At 46.9% G+C, this 15,000-nt stretch overlaps 1 protein-coding gene across 1 annotated transcript in view; it reads right to left on the bottom strand.

Moving 5' to 3' along the window:
* The window catches only part of vps52 (VPS52 subunit of GARP complex), a gene marked incomplete at its 5' end in the record, with an annotated part of 27,030 nt that overhangs the window by 6,430 nt on the left and 5,600 nt on the right, over positions 1-15,000 (bottom strand). Inside the window, 7 exons of the mRNA XM_080532244.1 lie at positions 8,464-8,582; positions 9,649-9,804; positions 10,159-10,292; positions 10,700-10,757; positions 12,748-12,880; positions 13,503-13,603; positions 14,631-14,781. Coding sequence (XP_080388370.1) covers positions 8,464-8,582; positions 9,649-9,804; positions 10,159-10,292; positions 10,700-10,757; positions 12,748-12,880; positions 13,503-13,603; positions 14,631-14,781 — 852 coding nt within the window. The remainder of the gene's footprint in view (positions 1-8,463; positions 8,583-9,648; positions 9,805-10,158; positions 10,293-10,699; positions 10,758-12,747; positions 12,881-13,502; positions 13,604-14,630; positions 14,782-15,000) is intronic.

The raw sequence follows: 15,000 nt of genomic DNA, 5'->3' as shown, positions 1-15,000 counted from the left end.
ATTATGGTGTGTAGTTGATTAGTTGAATCAGGTGTGCTGGTGGTGGAACAGATCAGATATGTGGAGCGGCTGGGGGTCCCAGAGGAGAGGGTTGAGAACCACTGGTGTCGACCTTGACATAGTGCTGAGATAATATGAGGTAAAAAAAAATACAAATAAAAAGTGACGTACCCCTTTAAGAAGATGTGTACTGGGCAGGGAGGGGCTGATGACGTCACTTTGCTGAAGTGAAACTTAACAGCTAAACTGAGAGTTATAATAAGAGAGTCACACACAGCTGCACCAAGTCTACAGGTCCTTAAACTGAAGCAGAGAGCAGGTGAGAGACAGAGAGAGATTCAACAATGAACAATAATGATAGCTTTTCCTGTTTTTCTGTCTGGATAAAAATGTTCGATTTCCATGATTTAGTGTAACACTGTGTCTTGTGACTGATAAAAAAAAACGTTTTTTAAAAAACAGAAGATTTTCTTAAAACGTCAAAGCTAAGGATGAAGGGGTTTTAAGCGACTGATTTCTGAAATAACGTTTGTGTCTGTCTGTCTGTCCTCCTCTAGCTATGGCCTCCAAGATCGTCCTGTCTGAGGAGCAGTTCCAGTGCTCTATCTGTCTGGACGTGTTCACTGACCCAGTCTCCATCCCCTGTGGACACAACTTCTGCATGGCCTGTATCAGTGGCTACTGGGACAGCACTGACCTGTACCAGTGTCCAATGTGCAAGGAACAGTTTGACACGAGACCCAAGCTTCAGATCAACACCTTCATTGCCGAAATGGTAGCTCAGCTGAAGAAGTTATCTCCGGTAGAAGTCACACCCGTCACCCCAGAGCAACTCCAACCCCTGGCCAAACCAGGAGAAGTGGCCTGTGACATCTGCCCTGAGAGGAAGCTCAAAGCTTTGAAGTCCTGCCTGGGGTGTCTGGCCTCCTACTGCGAGACTCACCTGGAGCCTCATCAGAGAGTGGCCACCCTCAAGAGACACAAGCTGATCGACCCTGTGGAGAACCTGGAGGACAGGGTGTGTAAGAAGCACGAGAGACCCCTGGAGCTGTTCTGTTGGCTTGACCAGACATGCGTGTGTCAGTCCTGCACTGAGACGGGCCACAAGGGTCACCAGACTGTCCCCATCGAGCAAGGGTTTGGAGAGAGGAAGGTCAAGCTGGGGGAAACAGAGAGCGCCGCGCAGAAGATGATTCAGGACCGGCGTCAGAAGATCACGGAGGTCAGACGCACCGTAGATCAAAACAAAAGCGACGCAGGCGGATTGGCGGCGTACACCGTGCAGATCTTCACTGACCTGGCGAGCGCCCTGGAGAGAAGCCAGTCGGAGGTCGTCAGGGGTATCGAGGAGAAGCAGAACGCAGCAGAGAGGCAGGCGGAAGGGTTGGTCGAGGAGATGGAGAAGGAAATCACCGAGCTAGAGAGGAGAGGCGCTGAGATAGAGCAGCTCTCACACATTGAGGACCACTTCCACCTCCTCCAGAGCTCCCAATCGCTCTGCACCCTCCCGAAATTCAAGGACTGGTCTAGGGTCAAGGTTGACAGCGGTCTGTGTGTGGGCGCTGTCAGGACGGCCGTGTTTGAAGAGTTGGAGAAGCTGAAACGTGGAATTGACCTGGTGATGGCGAAGCAGTGTGGGCGTAGGGTTTCCAATTATTGAAACCGAAAAACCGTCAAAGACTAAACCCAGGGTTTTCCGGTTTATCGAAAAATAAATAATATAAAAAATAAAAAATAAAAAAGAGCGCCAATTTCAAATAATTGAGCCCTACTGCTACAATACACTCATGTCAAACACCGTAAGCACAGTCGCAACACATTTAGGCTACTTAGTTTCACAAATATAAGTGGAAAGGCAGACTTACATGAAAACACATGAACACTTAACACACCAGCTCCGCTGATCCAGGGTGCACGCCTGCACGGAAGATCATCTCTTGGAACAGCGTCTTCATTGAATGAACTGCTTTCTCAATATCTTGGTTCTTAGACAAAGTTTCAGCTGCTGCTCAATGTATTTAAATATTTGAATACTGCTCAATAATCACTGAAATATTAGACTTAGAATTATGCAGTGAACATACTTAAAGCTTTTCATAAAAACCACATGCCGCGAGACTGACTCGTCCTGAACTGTCGTAAGTCAATCAACAAAGAATGCCCCATCAAAATAAAAGTGCCCATGGTAGAGCTGTCAAAATAGAGCTTTCAAAATAAATGTACTAATACAGATAGAGATAAATACAGAACTACCTTTGCGTCACTAAGTGACTCTGAGACATGCGTTCTGTCATCACTTTCAGTAGTGCCTTCACACACAGTGGCGCTGTGCACAAACACTCTTGATCCGTATAGCTCTTGTTTTATTATATTGTGGTTTAGTAAATACTGCACTTGGAGTTACATTCAATGCATGATTTGTGCTATAGAACATAAATAAAGTTTGATTGATTGATTGATATCAAATCAAATCACATTTTATTTCTATAGCGCATTTCTCACAAAAGTGACCCAATGCGCTTTACAGAGAGCAGCGAAAATGATCTTATTAAATGTAAGCGAGTAATTGTAAAAAAACTTTCCTATCTACCAATAACTGAAGGCAACTATCTTTCCCATAGAGTGATTCGTTACCCTTAAATATAATCCCAATTAGATATTAATCCTCAGTTATTCTTCACAACTGACCAAACCTCTCACTCATTGCGCGGCAGATTCAGACTGTATCATTGTTATTTTCACACACGACAAACATGTGACATGTTCCAGTTTTATTATTATTCTATTTTATTCTTCTTCTTCTTCTCTAAAACAAAAAAAAAAAAACAAAAAAAAAAAAACGGTTTCAGACGGTTTTGATAAAAAACCGTTTCTATTTTTATAAACCCCGGTTTTCGGTATAACCGAAAAACCGTCCATCCCTAGTGTGGGGTGGACGTGATTCTGAACCCCGGGTAAGCACATCCTGATATGATCCTGTCTGAAGACGGGAAACAAGTGAGACTGAGAGAGAAGTCTTTCTCTGATGGCCTACAGTGGTTTGACAGTTCTGCCAGTGTTCTAGGAAGGACAGGGTTCACAGAGAGATTCTACTTTGAGGTGCAGGTGAAGGACAAGACTAGGTGGGTTTTAGGAGTTACTCGCAACGGAAAGAGAAGTACAACATGGAGATGTACTTGCGGTCACAATCTCCAAGTGACTACCTATTGCCAATATTGTCGTCAGAACAGAAAGATTACACGACCGAGTCCTCAGGATGGACTGTGGGACTGTGGGGTGGTGGTCAGTACCGCGCTCATGCAGGTCCTGATGTGGTGCTCAGCCTGAAGGAGAACCCTCAGAGGGTGGGGGTGTACGTTGATGGCAAGAAGGGCGAGGTCTCCTTTTACAACGTGGAGGCCAGGTCTCTCATCTACTCTTTCACTGGCTGCACCTTCAGCACAAGCCTCTACCCATGCTTCTATACAGGGGATGGCAGTCACAACGCTGCCCCTCTCATCATCTGCCCTGCCAGGTACTCCAACTCCCTGCTCCCTCTCAGTAGAACTTAGGCTTGATCAGGGAAGGAGGAGGGAGGAAGGGAAGGAGGGAGGGAGGAAGGGAAGGAGGGAGGGATGGAGGGAAGGAGAGGTAGGGAGGGAGGTAGGGAGAGAGGTAGGGAGGGAGGGAGGGAGGGAGGTAGGGAGGGAGGTAGGGAGGGAGGGAGGGAGGGAGGGAAGGAGAGAGGGAGGGAGGGAGGGAGGGAGGAAGGGAAGGAAGGAGAGAGGAAGGGAGAGAGGGGGGGATGGAGGAAGGGAGAGAGGGAGGGATGGAGGGAGGGAGAGAGGGACTCACTCAGTAGACATTAGGGTTGATCATACAGGAGGGTTTGAGTCCTAGCTTGTACCTGTTCCTCCTCTCTCTGCTCTAACTGGCAGTCATGTGACAGCCCCCCCTCCCCTCAGTCTCCTGGGGAGGTCTCATGTACCACTGACCCTGACCAACCCCCCCCCCCCCCCCCACCCCCCCCCTCACTGCCCCCCCTGCTCTCTACAGTGATGCTTATCTCTGCTTAGGGAAGGGGCAGAAACACATGGAAGCGCTGAGCTGGATCTGAGTATCTGAATGACTTCATAACTTACATTTGTGTGAACGGAGAAATCAATTGACGGATGGATTGTAAGATAACGAACATAATCATTATAGTATGTATGTTGTACATGTCTAATGATGACTTTCTAGTTTGAACAGTTCGAGCATGAACATGAAAACGAATGAAAACGTACAACTGTTAAACCTGTACAGTCAGATTTCTGTTTAAAGAACATGAGAGGGTGATGTAACTTTGTTTATTTCCTTTAATCGTTTTCTATTCTAGTCTGTGTCACATGTAAGGTGAAAGATCCCCAAGTTCACTCGCTATTCTCTTATTTTCTTTGTTTGTTTTTGTTTTACTTTACTTAATATATAAAAAAGGCTTTGGTCATAGGAACTGTGTTTATTGTGACATGTTGAATGTAATGGCAAATGTTGAAACCGATGTCAATAAAACGAAAATTTCCTTAAAAAAAAAACTTCTGAATTACTTAAAAACTGTGAATGAAGAAATCAATTGACAGAATGGTAAGATAATGAAAATAACCAATGTAGTATAGATATATATATACATGTTTTGTTCATCCTGCAGATTTGTTGTTTTTGAAAATCACTGAATAAAACATTAAAACAGACACCGGATAACACCACATAGTGTTACTTTCTGTGAAACCTTTCTTATTCTGTTTCACTACAGAATGTAGAACATGTTCACATATATCAGTGGTTCTCAACCTTTTTTGGGCCAGCGCCCCCCTGTCCATTATCCAGGCCTCTTACCGCCCCCCCCCATCAAAAAAAGTAGGCTTATTTTCTTCCCTAAATATTAATGTTGACTAATATTCTGTGTTATATAATTTAAAAAGCATGTCACTGAATGCCAAATAATAGATTGGATTTAACTGGGCAGTTGGAATATCATTATCATTAGTTTACCAGAGAGCAGAAAAGCCATGTGAATGTGAATAAAAATGCTGTTTCTGAGTGTTAAACAAACTCAGACAACATCAGAGAATACAAACAGACTGCTACGGAACAGCAGCAATTTCACACATGTCCGATGCAGAACAAACAGTAGGCTGCAGAACTGTATATTACAACTAACATTGTTAGTTTTTTTTAAGTGTGCTGGTGTTGCATTTCGCCAAATTGCTGTTTTATGATGCTAATATTTATTCTTTTTTTATTGGACTTTGGGGGGGGGGGGTGTGTCACAATATGGCGGCAAACGCTAGGGGGCTATTATTTTAATATTTTATTTAGTATTCTATGGTATTATTTTCATAAACTGACCACTTCAAATTTCTCATATCAAAACATATCAAAACATAACAAAGTTCCAAAGTTCAGAGCTCTGCGCTCTGGGAGCGCTCAGAGATGGGCGCTCTGACTGAAAACACGGTTTTGTCCGAGCGAACTGACCGTTTGTGCATTTACGAACGTACCCGTAATAACACTGATGACAGCTGATCAATACAAAAGACGCTGCAGCTGATGCGTTCGTTTCCAGGACATCACAAGAGGAGCAACATATCACAAAAAAGCGATCGTATTTTAGTTTGCAAACACATCGCAATGCTAACCTCAGAATGGTACTAGGGATAACATCCACAACAACACTTAACAGTAATACATTTATGTAATATACTGTAATGAACCTGCGAGGGGAGGGGACATTCGTAGCTGATTTCTCTAGGTTCGATTATTGGTAAGCGACAGAGAACTTTCAGGACTGGTTTATTACGATCGCTTTTTTGAGATAGGTTGTTCCTGCTGTGATGTTCTGGTATGGTGGTATGGTATTAGCACTCATTTTAACTAAATTAAATAAGCTGTATTGAAAGGAAGCGAACGAAGCGAACGCAACAATTACAATGAGCCCACAAACTGAAACATATGTCACTCAAGCATAGCCTACAAGGAAAACACTCATAGAAGTTGTGCATTGGTCAACATGATGTTACAGATGGGATGAACCGGGGTTCTTTCTATCGCAGCATAGTATTGCAATTTCTGCACTGTACATGAACTGTCAAGATTCTTCTACAATGCAGCTTACCCAGACACATTGGAAACTATCAAAAGCTCTGCCGTTGCTAGCTGAGTTTTTAGCTTCATCTTCTTGATGACACTCTCACTTTTATTTTTTGGGGCGCTGTGCTACGTGTGTCTGCATCACAGAGCCCGGCCAAGTTCAGAGCGCTCAGAGATGGGCACGTGTAGGGCTCTACGGCGCACTGCAACCAAACTAGCAGCTTTTTAGAAAAGGCTTCCCGCTCAGCCAATCACATTTCTACATGTCGTTCTATCAACCAATAGCAGCGGCCGTGGCTCGCATTAGGGCGGGACAGGCAGCCAGCAGGGTCGAACAGTCGACCGAAACACGGTTTGTCCGAGCGAACTGACCGTTCATCGTGTATCGACATTCAGCTATCGTGCATTTACGAATGTGCCCGTAATAACACAGCTGTTTTTCATGAGAAAAATACTTAATGCGCGAACGCCCCCCAAGAACACCTCAACGCCCCCCTTTTAAAAATATCTGTTCCAGCGCCCCCCGATGTTGTCTGAACGCCCCCGTTGAGAAACGATGACATACTAACATGTTCACAGATATAGAGACTAACATGTTCACATATATAGAGACTCTATGGCTGCATTTACATGGCAGATCGAAGTGACACAATTCAGATCTTTTGCTCACGTTTGTTCTCATGTGGCACAGATGGGATATGTAACATGAAGGTGTAAGCAGTAAACAAGCACATTGAATCTGATATTCTCAGATCTGATTCAGGCTTCATTCTCATGCCGGCCTCAATCACATACGAGTCATTTGGTCATGTCATTTCGACTGCGGTCTAAGCAGGCAGGTCATATAACGCTCAATTCTGATTCGCACGTCATTGAAAATACAACGATCTTCGCATTTTGATGACGTTTGACATGAGTTTCACTTCAACAATGAAGTGCTCTTTCTTCTCCCAGCCTTAATATGTGCGCAATATTTAGGCTCTGTCCCAATTCACCCCTAGCCCTTTGTTTTCACCCCTATGGCTCGATTTGCGTGTTCACGTTTAGGGGGAGGGCTATCCCAATTCATATTTCATCGAGCCATGGCTTCATTTCGAGGGCTAACTATGACTTTGTTTCGAGGGATTCCAGGACCAGACTAGCTTCGAAGCCATAGGGGTACGCTACCCCTTGATTCCAGGATGCATTGCGAATCATCTACAGAAATCTTATGTCGCTCTATTCAATGCAGAAATGTCATTTTACTTTCTCTGTAATTACTTATTAATAAAGATTAGAAAAATTATGATAACCATCTTATTGTTTTAGTTTAATGTCATTACAATGCATTATAAACCTTTTATTTATAACAAGCATAACCCAAATATCGCTTTTATGTCAGTGCTGTGTCTAACGTGACAGTAACGCAACGCTGCATGACAGTCGAGCATTTCAGAGATGTACAATCATAAATCAATTATTACCTATGGCGTTTGACAGCGGATGATGGTACACATGTAAAGTTATCTATCAAACGTTCGTCTGACCTATTTCCATAGGCACCCGCAATCTAATCCGAGCAGTTGTTATTAGGTAATATTATTAATGGGTTGTATCATTCATTTAAATGCATTATAGACCTTTTCTTTATAACAAGCACAACAACAACAAAACGTTATTATGCAGATCTCTAAACATACTTCGGAAAGCAACGGCTTTATATTATAATATATATGCCTGGAGAAGGTCTATGACAGAAAGCTGCAATAAACTATGTTTGTTTGCACAGTGTTTGAGTGTGCGGATGCTGTTATTTTGCACTCTACTGATACTCTTCAGTTCCAGCACCTCAGCTAAGTCTGATGAGCGATGGTATTTTCACTATTATAATATATAAAATATATAAAAGGGATTATCATTTCTGTCCCGGCTGTCTGTTTACTTTCGTTTTCGATGTACGCATGCGTATGGATGGTGTGTGTGTGTGTGTGTGTGTGTGTGAGAGAGAGTGTGTGAGTGTGTGTGTGTGTGTGTGTGTGTGTGTGTGAGTGTGTGTGTGAGTGTGAGTGTGTGTGTGTGTGTGTGTGAGAGTGTGTGAGTGTGTGTGTGAGTGTGAGTGTGTGTGTGTGTGAGTGTGTGTGTGTGTGTGTGTGTGTGTGTGTGTGTGTGTGAGAGTGTGTGAGTGTGTGTGTGTGTGTGAGTGTGAGTGTGTGTGTGTGTGTGTGTGTGAGTGTGAGTGTGTGTGTGTGTGTGTGTGTGTGAGAGAGTTACTTGTCCAGGGCAGGGATGGTCTGTGTGAGTGTGTGTGTGTGTGTGTGTGTGTGTGTGAGTGTGTGTGTGTGTGTGTGTGTGAGTGTGTGTGTGTGAGAGAGTTACTTGTCCAGGGCAGGGATGGCTCTCTTGGCGGTGATGGCTCTGAACCTGAGGATGATGTGGATGCAGAGGAACACGGCGATGCTGTCATAGCTGTCTGACACGTAGGCTGACATGCTCTTCTACAGGAGGGGAGGAGGAGGGGAGGGGGTAGAGAGAGGAGTGGGTAAAGGAGGGGGGAGGGAGGGAGGGGGGGAGGAGGGGAGGGGGTAGAGAGAGGAGTGGGTAAAGGAGGGGGGAGGGAGGGAGGGGGGGGGGTAGAGAGAGGAGTGGGTAAAGGAGGGGGGAGGGAGAGAGGGGGGGAGGAGGGGAGGGGGGGGGGGTAGAGAGAGGAGTGGGTAAAGGAGGGGGGAGGGAGGGAGGGGGGGAGGGAGGGAGGGGGGAGGGAGGAGGGAGGGGGGTAGAGAGAGGAGTGGGTAAAGGAGGGGGGGGGGGGGGGGGGGGGGTAGAGAGAGGAGTGGGTAAAGGAGGGGGGAGGGAGGGAGGGGGGGAGGGTAAAGTAGAGAGAGGAGTGGGTAAAGGAGGAGGGAGGGAGGGGGGGAGGGGGGAGGGAGGGAGGGTAAAGTAGAGAGAGAAGGAGAGACAATGAACAATACACACATCACAGTACAAACCCAGACCCCCGACAAGCAGAACAAACACAGGGACATAAAAGACTACAACTATGAAAGACTAAAAGACTACAACTATGAAAGACTAAAAGACTACAACTATGAAAGACTAAAAGACTACAACTATGAAAGACTAAAAGACTACAACTATGAAAGACTAAAAGACTACAACTATGAAAGACTAAAAGACTACAACTATAAAAGACTAAAAGACTACAACTATGGCTGCGTTTGTAAAATTCACTCTGAAAATCTGATCAGCAATCATGGAATGCCTTTTGTCCAATCAAATTACTTGGTCTCTTTATGACCCTGAACCCAGTGTGCGCTCCTCCGGCGCTCTCAGAACAAATTTACGAATGCACCCTATAAAAGACTACAACTATAAAAGACGACAACTATAAAAGACTACAACTATGAAAGACTACAACCATAAATGACTACAACTATGAAAGACTACAACTATAAAAGACTACAACCATTAAAAACTACAACTATAAAAGACTACAACCATAAAAGACTACAAACATGGAAGACTACAACCATAAAAGACTACAAACATGGAAGACGGTCGTACCAGGAACATGCTGAGGGTCTTCCCCATGATGCTGTTGAACAGGTCCAGAGCAGAGTTTCCTGTCACCATGAAGAAGTCAGACAGGAAGAGGAACTCACGGCAGCCATTGTCCAGGAGGGCGTAATGCTGGCTACGGAACAGAGTCTCGTACGGGTACTGATGGAGGGAGGGAGGGAGGGAGAGGGGGAGGGAGGGGAGAGAGAGAGGGAGAGGGAGGGAGGGGGAGGGGAGGGAGGGAGAGAGGGAGGGGGAGGGAGAGAGGGAGGGGGAGGGAGGGTGAGAGAGAGGGAGGGAGGGAGAGAGAGAGGGAGAGAGAGGGAAGGTAGGAGAGGGAGGGAGAGAGAGGGAGGGAGGGAGAGAGGAATTTATGTGAATTAAGGTCATTTCACCATCACACACAGGCCAAAACAGGAGAGGTTGGTGGAGTGTGTGTGTGTGGGTCTCCCCTGGGTCTCCCCTGGTGTGGAGGCTGGGGGGGTGTTGGGGTAGGGGGGTAGGGGGGGGTGTTACCCTGCAGTCTCCCCTCTGGGCCGTGTGGGGGATGAGGATGGGTCCCTCCAGCTCGACGGGGCTCAGCACCGCCCCCCGCTGGCCCAGCGTGAAGATGGTGTTCCTGCTCTTCAGAGACGGCTTGGAGAAGAACCCTGCTGGCGGTGAAGGAGAACGCAGGCTGGACCAATCACAACACAGCCTGAGGACCAGGCTCGACCAATCACAACACAGCCTGAGAACGATGCTCTCTGTCTGTCTGTCTGTCTGTCTGTGTCTCTCTCTCTCTCTCTCTCTCTCTCTCTCTCTCTCTCTCTCTCTCTCTCTCTGTCTCTCTCTCTGTCTCTCTCGCTCTGTCTCTCTCTGTCTCTGTCTCTCTCTGTCTCTCTCTCTCGGTCTCTCTCTCTCTCTCTCTGTCTCTGGTGTTCTCCCTCCCCCAGCCTCCCCTGGTGTTCTACCTCCCCCAGCCTCCCCTGGTGTTCTACCTCCCCCAGCCTCCCCTGGTGTTCTACCTCCCCCAGCCTCCCCTGGTGTATCAGATGAGGTCAGAGTTAAAGGATACCCTTCTTGGCTGTGTCCTCCACCCCCATCAGGTCATCCTTGTCTGCCACCTCCTCATACTGTCAACACACACACACACACAGCAAGGTTACACACAGTATCTATGTATGTATATATACTGTATATATATGTTACGGTACATGTGGGAATACGGTACATGTGGGAAAACTAGGGTCAGGGTTAGGTGCTAGGGTTAGGGTTAGGGGTAGGGGTAGGGGTAGGGTTAGGGTTAGGGCTAGACATGCCAGCATGTACCAAGTCGACGTAGCACCTAACCCTAACCCTAGTTTTCCCAACATGTACCGTATTCCCACATGTACCATAACATATACTGTATATACATCTATACATACATATACATCTACATATGCATACTGTATATGTTTAATTGAACCTTTCTTTTGGCAGGGAGCCCCATTGACAGCAAGCTCTCCCACATGACAACCATACATCATACCACATTACAAACAACCACATTTTCCCAAAAAAAACAACCCCAAAAAAAGGTCCTTTATGAAAATCTTAACACGTCCGCGATTCATTAGTTTACACTTACGCCTGTTACACTCTATTAACAGCCTAGTGTGTTATGATTGGATGTCCAGTGTCAGGTGATACCTGCACCATAGTGACTTCCTGTATCCTGTGTCCTATGACCTCTAACCTTTGACCAGGGGGGTATTCCACCAACGTCACTAAAGGAAGACCCAGGCTTATTCTGATAAATCTCGTGAGATTTCTATAAACGACCCAGTCTTAATTTGATTAATCTTGTTTTGAGATTTATCAAAAATAAAGCCTGGATTTTCCTTTAGCGACGTTAATGAAACACCCCCCTGGCCTGAGAGGAGTGCTCGTACTGAGCTGGGCAACAAAGCGTTTAAGTCCGCTGCCCCCTGGAATACTCTCCAGAAAGACTTAAAACTAAAAGAACTAATCAGCTATGATGCTTTCATAACGATTTTAAAGGTCTAAAGGGCTCTGCACACAGCGTGCGATTTCTGTTGCGCGTCAACATTCCATTTTGAAGTTTGAATGGAAGTCTATGAGAACATCGCATTTCAACACACACGGCCCCGATTTTAATCGCACGGCGAAAATTCGATTCCATTCATTTTGAATGGGAAAAAAGCACAAATTTGACAGTGCGACAAAACTCGCACGCCGTGTGCTTTGTCCCATTCAAAATGAATGGAATCGAATTTTCGCCGTGCGATTAAAATCGGGGCCGTGTGTGTTGAAATGCGATGTTCTCATAGACTTCCATTCAAACTTCAAAATGGAATGTTGACGTGCAACAGAAATCGCACGCTGTGTGCAGAGCCCTTTAGAAGAAGGTGAAAGTATTGGAGATGGTCACTGCTTTTAATTCAGTATCTGCGCCCGACTGCTCGCCCAAACCTGCTTTTACTGTCTTGTTATGTTGTATGATGTCTGTCTGTGTGTTGAATGTCTGCCTGTGTCCTTGTGCTGCCCCTCTTGGCATGTTATCTGCCCAGAGTGGCAGATTAATAATAATAATAATAATAATAATACATTAGACTTATATAAGGCTTTTCTAGACACTCAAAGACGCTTTACAAACTGAAAAGATCGAGTAGTAAAATAAAAAGAAACAAAAAAAGAAATAAAAGAAAGTATAGGGGTCTAATTAATTTTTAGATGACTAAATCTAAATCTAAGTGTGTTTGTAGGACAATCTACTCTGTATACTGCAAGTACATCTAGATTTCGGGGCGGAGAAGCGGCGGAAACAAGCAACGCCAGCGTCCTCTCTCTCGACCGGCATTTTTTGAAAAGTGAAAAGTCTTACGAGTGTGATCAATGTCATGTTAGCTAGCTAGCTACCTCTAAACAGGGATTTGGCTGGGCATAAATTAATTAATTTGAGGTGGTAAACACAGTCTGATAATGGCCTAGGAGAGGTGCACTAAACTAAAGGATCAGTCAATCATCCTTCTGCTGTCCCTCTTGGAAAAGAGATTCCTTATCTCAACGAGGTCACCTGGGTAAATAAAGGTGTCATAAAAACATAATAAAAGTCCTCACCTGGACTTTGAGCAGCCGACCGCTGTAGGACTTGAAGTAGCTGTAGTAGATCTTACTCATGGTGTCCACGTACTCGTCCCTGATCTCCTTGGCAACGGTCCTCTCATTGGCCAGCAGGAACTGGTAGAAGAACCTATGAGAGCAAGGAGGAGGAGGGGCTTAACGAAGGAGGAGGAGGGGCTTAATGAAGGAGAGGAGGGGCTTAATGAAGGAGAGGAGGGGCTTCACCAAGAGGAGGAGGAGCTTAATGAAGGAGAGGAGGGGCTTAATGAAGGAGAGGAGGGGCTTAATAAAGGAGAGGAGGAGCTTCACCAAGAAGAGGAGGAGCTTAAATGGTAAACAGACTGACTTATATAGCGTCTTATTCCAAAGCGCTTTACAACGGCCTCTCATTCACCCGTTCACACACACATTCACACACCAATGACGGCCAAGCTGCCATGCAAGGCCTGCTCACTGGGAGCAATTTGGGGTTCAGTGTCTTGCCCAAGGACACCTCGACACGTGGCCAGCCGGGGCTAGAGCCGCCGATCTGCCAACCTTGTGATCATTAGACGGCGGCTCTACCTCCTGAACAGCATCAGCTATTGTCTCATTTCATCATGTGACGTATGTTATGGAACAGAAGGAATGGTATATTCCGTTCCATGCATTACACTGAGCCTTGTTGGTACCTGTATTAGGGCAGTGAGTTCTGGGGGGTCTGGTAGTTGGTCATGGGCTACCTCCCCCAGCCTCCCCAGGTGTTCTGTTACCTGTACTTGAGCAGGGTGTTCTGGGGGATCTGGTAGTTGGTCATGGGCTTTCTGAAGGAGTAGATCTTCTGCAGGATGAACTCTCTGATCTTGGTGACCGCCTGGGGGCAGAACAGGCAGAAGGTTCACTCATTCATCCCTCGTTCCTTTATGGAAAAAACACACATTTCTCTTTCTCAGGGGAGGCCTCCCCTGTTCTCAACTTCTCTCTCTCTACCTCCCCTGTTCTCTCTCCCTCTCTCTCTCTCTCTACCTCCATCAGCCTCTACTGCTCTTTCTGTCTCTGTCTCTCTACCTCCACCGGCCTCCCCTGTTCTCAACTTCTCTCTCTCTCTCTCTCTCTACCTCCCCTGTTCTCTCTCTCTCTCTACCTCCCCTGTTCTCTCTCTCTCTCTCTACCTCCCCTGCTCTCTCTCTCTCTCTACCTCCCCTGTTCTCTCTACCTCCATCAGCCTCTACTGCTCTTTCTCTCTCTCTCTCTCTACCTCCACCAGCCTCTACTGTTCTCTCTGTCTCTCTACCTCCCCTGTTCTCTCTGTCTCTCTACCTCCCCTGTTCTCTCTACCTCCATCAGCCTCCCCTGTTCTCAACTTCTCTCTCTCTCTCTCTACCTCCCCTGTTCTCTCTCTCTCTCTCTCTCTACCTCCCCTGTTCTCTCTCTCTCTCTCTCTACCTCCCCTGTTCTCTCTACCTCCATCAGCCTCTACTGCTCTCCCTCCCTCCCTCTCCCTCTCTCCCTCCCTCTCCCTCCCTCTCTCCCTCCCTCCCCCTCTCCCTCCCCCTCTCTCCCTCCCCTCCCTCTCCCTCTCCCTCTCCCTCTCCCTCTCTCCCCCTCTCTCCCTCCCTCTCTCCCTCCCCCTCTCCATCCCTCTCCCTCCCCTCTCTCCCTCCCTCTCTCCCTCTCTCCATCCCTCTCCCTCCCTCTCTCTCCCCCTCTCTCCCTCCCTCCCTCTCCCCCTCTCTCCCTCCCTCCCTCTCCCCCTCTCTCCCTCCCTCCCTCTCCCTCCCTCTCTCCCTCTCTCCCCCTCTCTCCCTCCCTCTCTCTCCCCCTCTCTCCCTCCCCCTCTCCATCCCTCTCTCTCCCCCTCTCTCCCTCCCCTCCCACCCTCTCCCTCCCTCCCTCCCTACCTTGATCTTGAGGCGGTCTACTATGTCCTGTATGTCTTGGCAGGCCAGCGTCTCTCTGAAGCTGAGCTCCTTGGCCAGGTTGATCTTGTTGTTGAGCTCGTGAAGCTGCTCCAGGAAGTCCTGCTCCGTCACCGGGCTGTCCAGCACCACGCTGCGGCAGGAAGCAGGAAGTACAGACGCTCGTTAGGCAGGAAGCAGGAAGTACAGATGCTCGTTAGGCAGGAAGCAGGAAGTAGACAGCAGCTCGTTAGGCAGGAAACAGGAAGTACAGACGCTCGCTAGGCAGGAAACAGGAAGTACAGACGCTCGTTAGACAGGAAACAGGAAGTACAGACGCTCGCTAGACAGGAAGCAAGTAGCCTAACTCACA

The sequence above is a fragment of the Nansenia antarctica genome (assembly GCF_963989245.1).
Source record: "Nansenia antarctica genome assembly, chromosome: 5".
NCBI lineage: Eukaryota > Metazoa > Chordata > Actinopteri > Argentiniformes > Microstomatidae > Nansenia > Nansenia antarctica.
The sequence above is the reverse complement of the archived record's forward strand: the minus strand, read 5'-3'. Positions and strand labels throughout refer to the sequence as shown.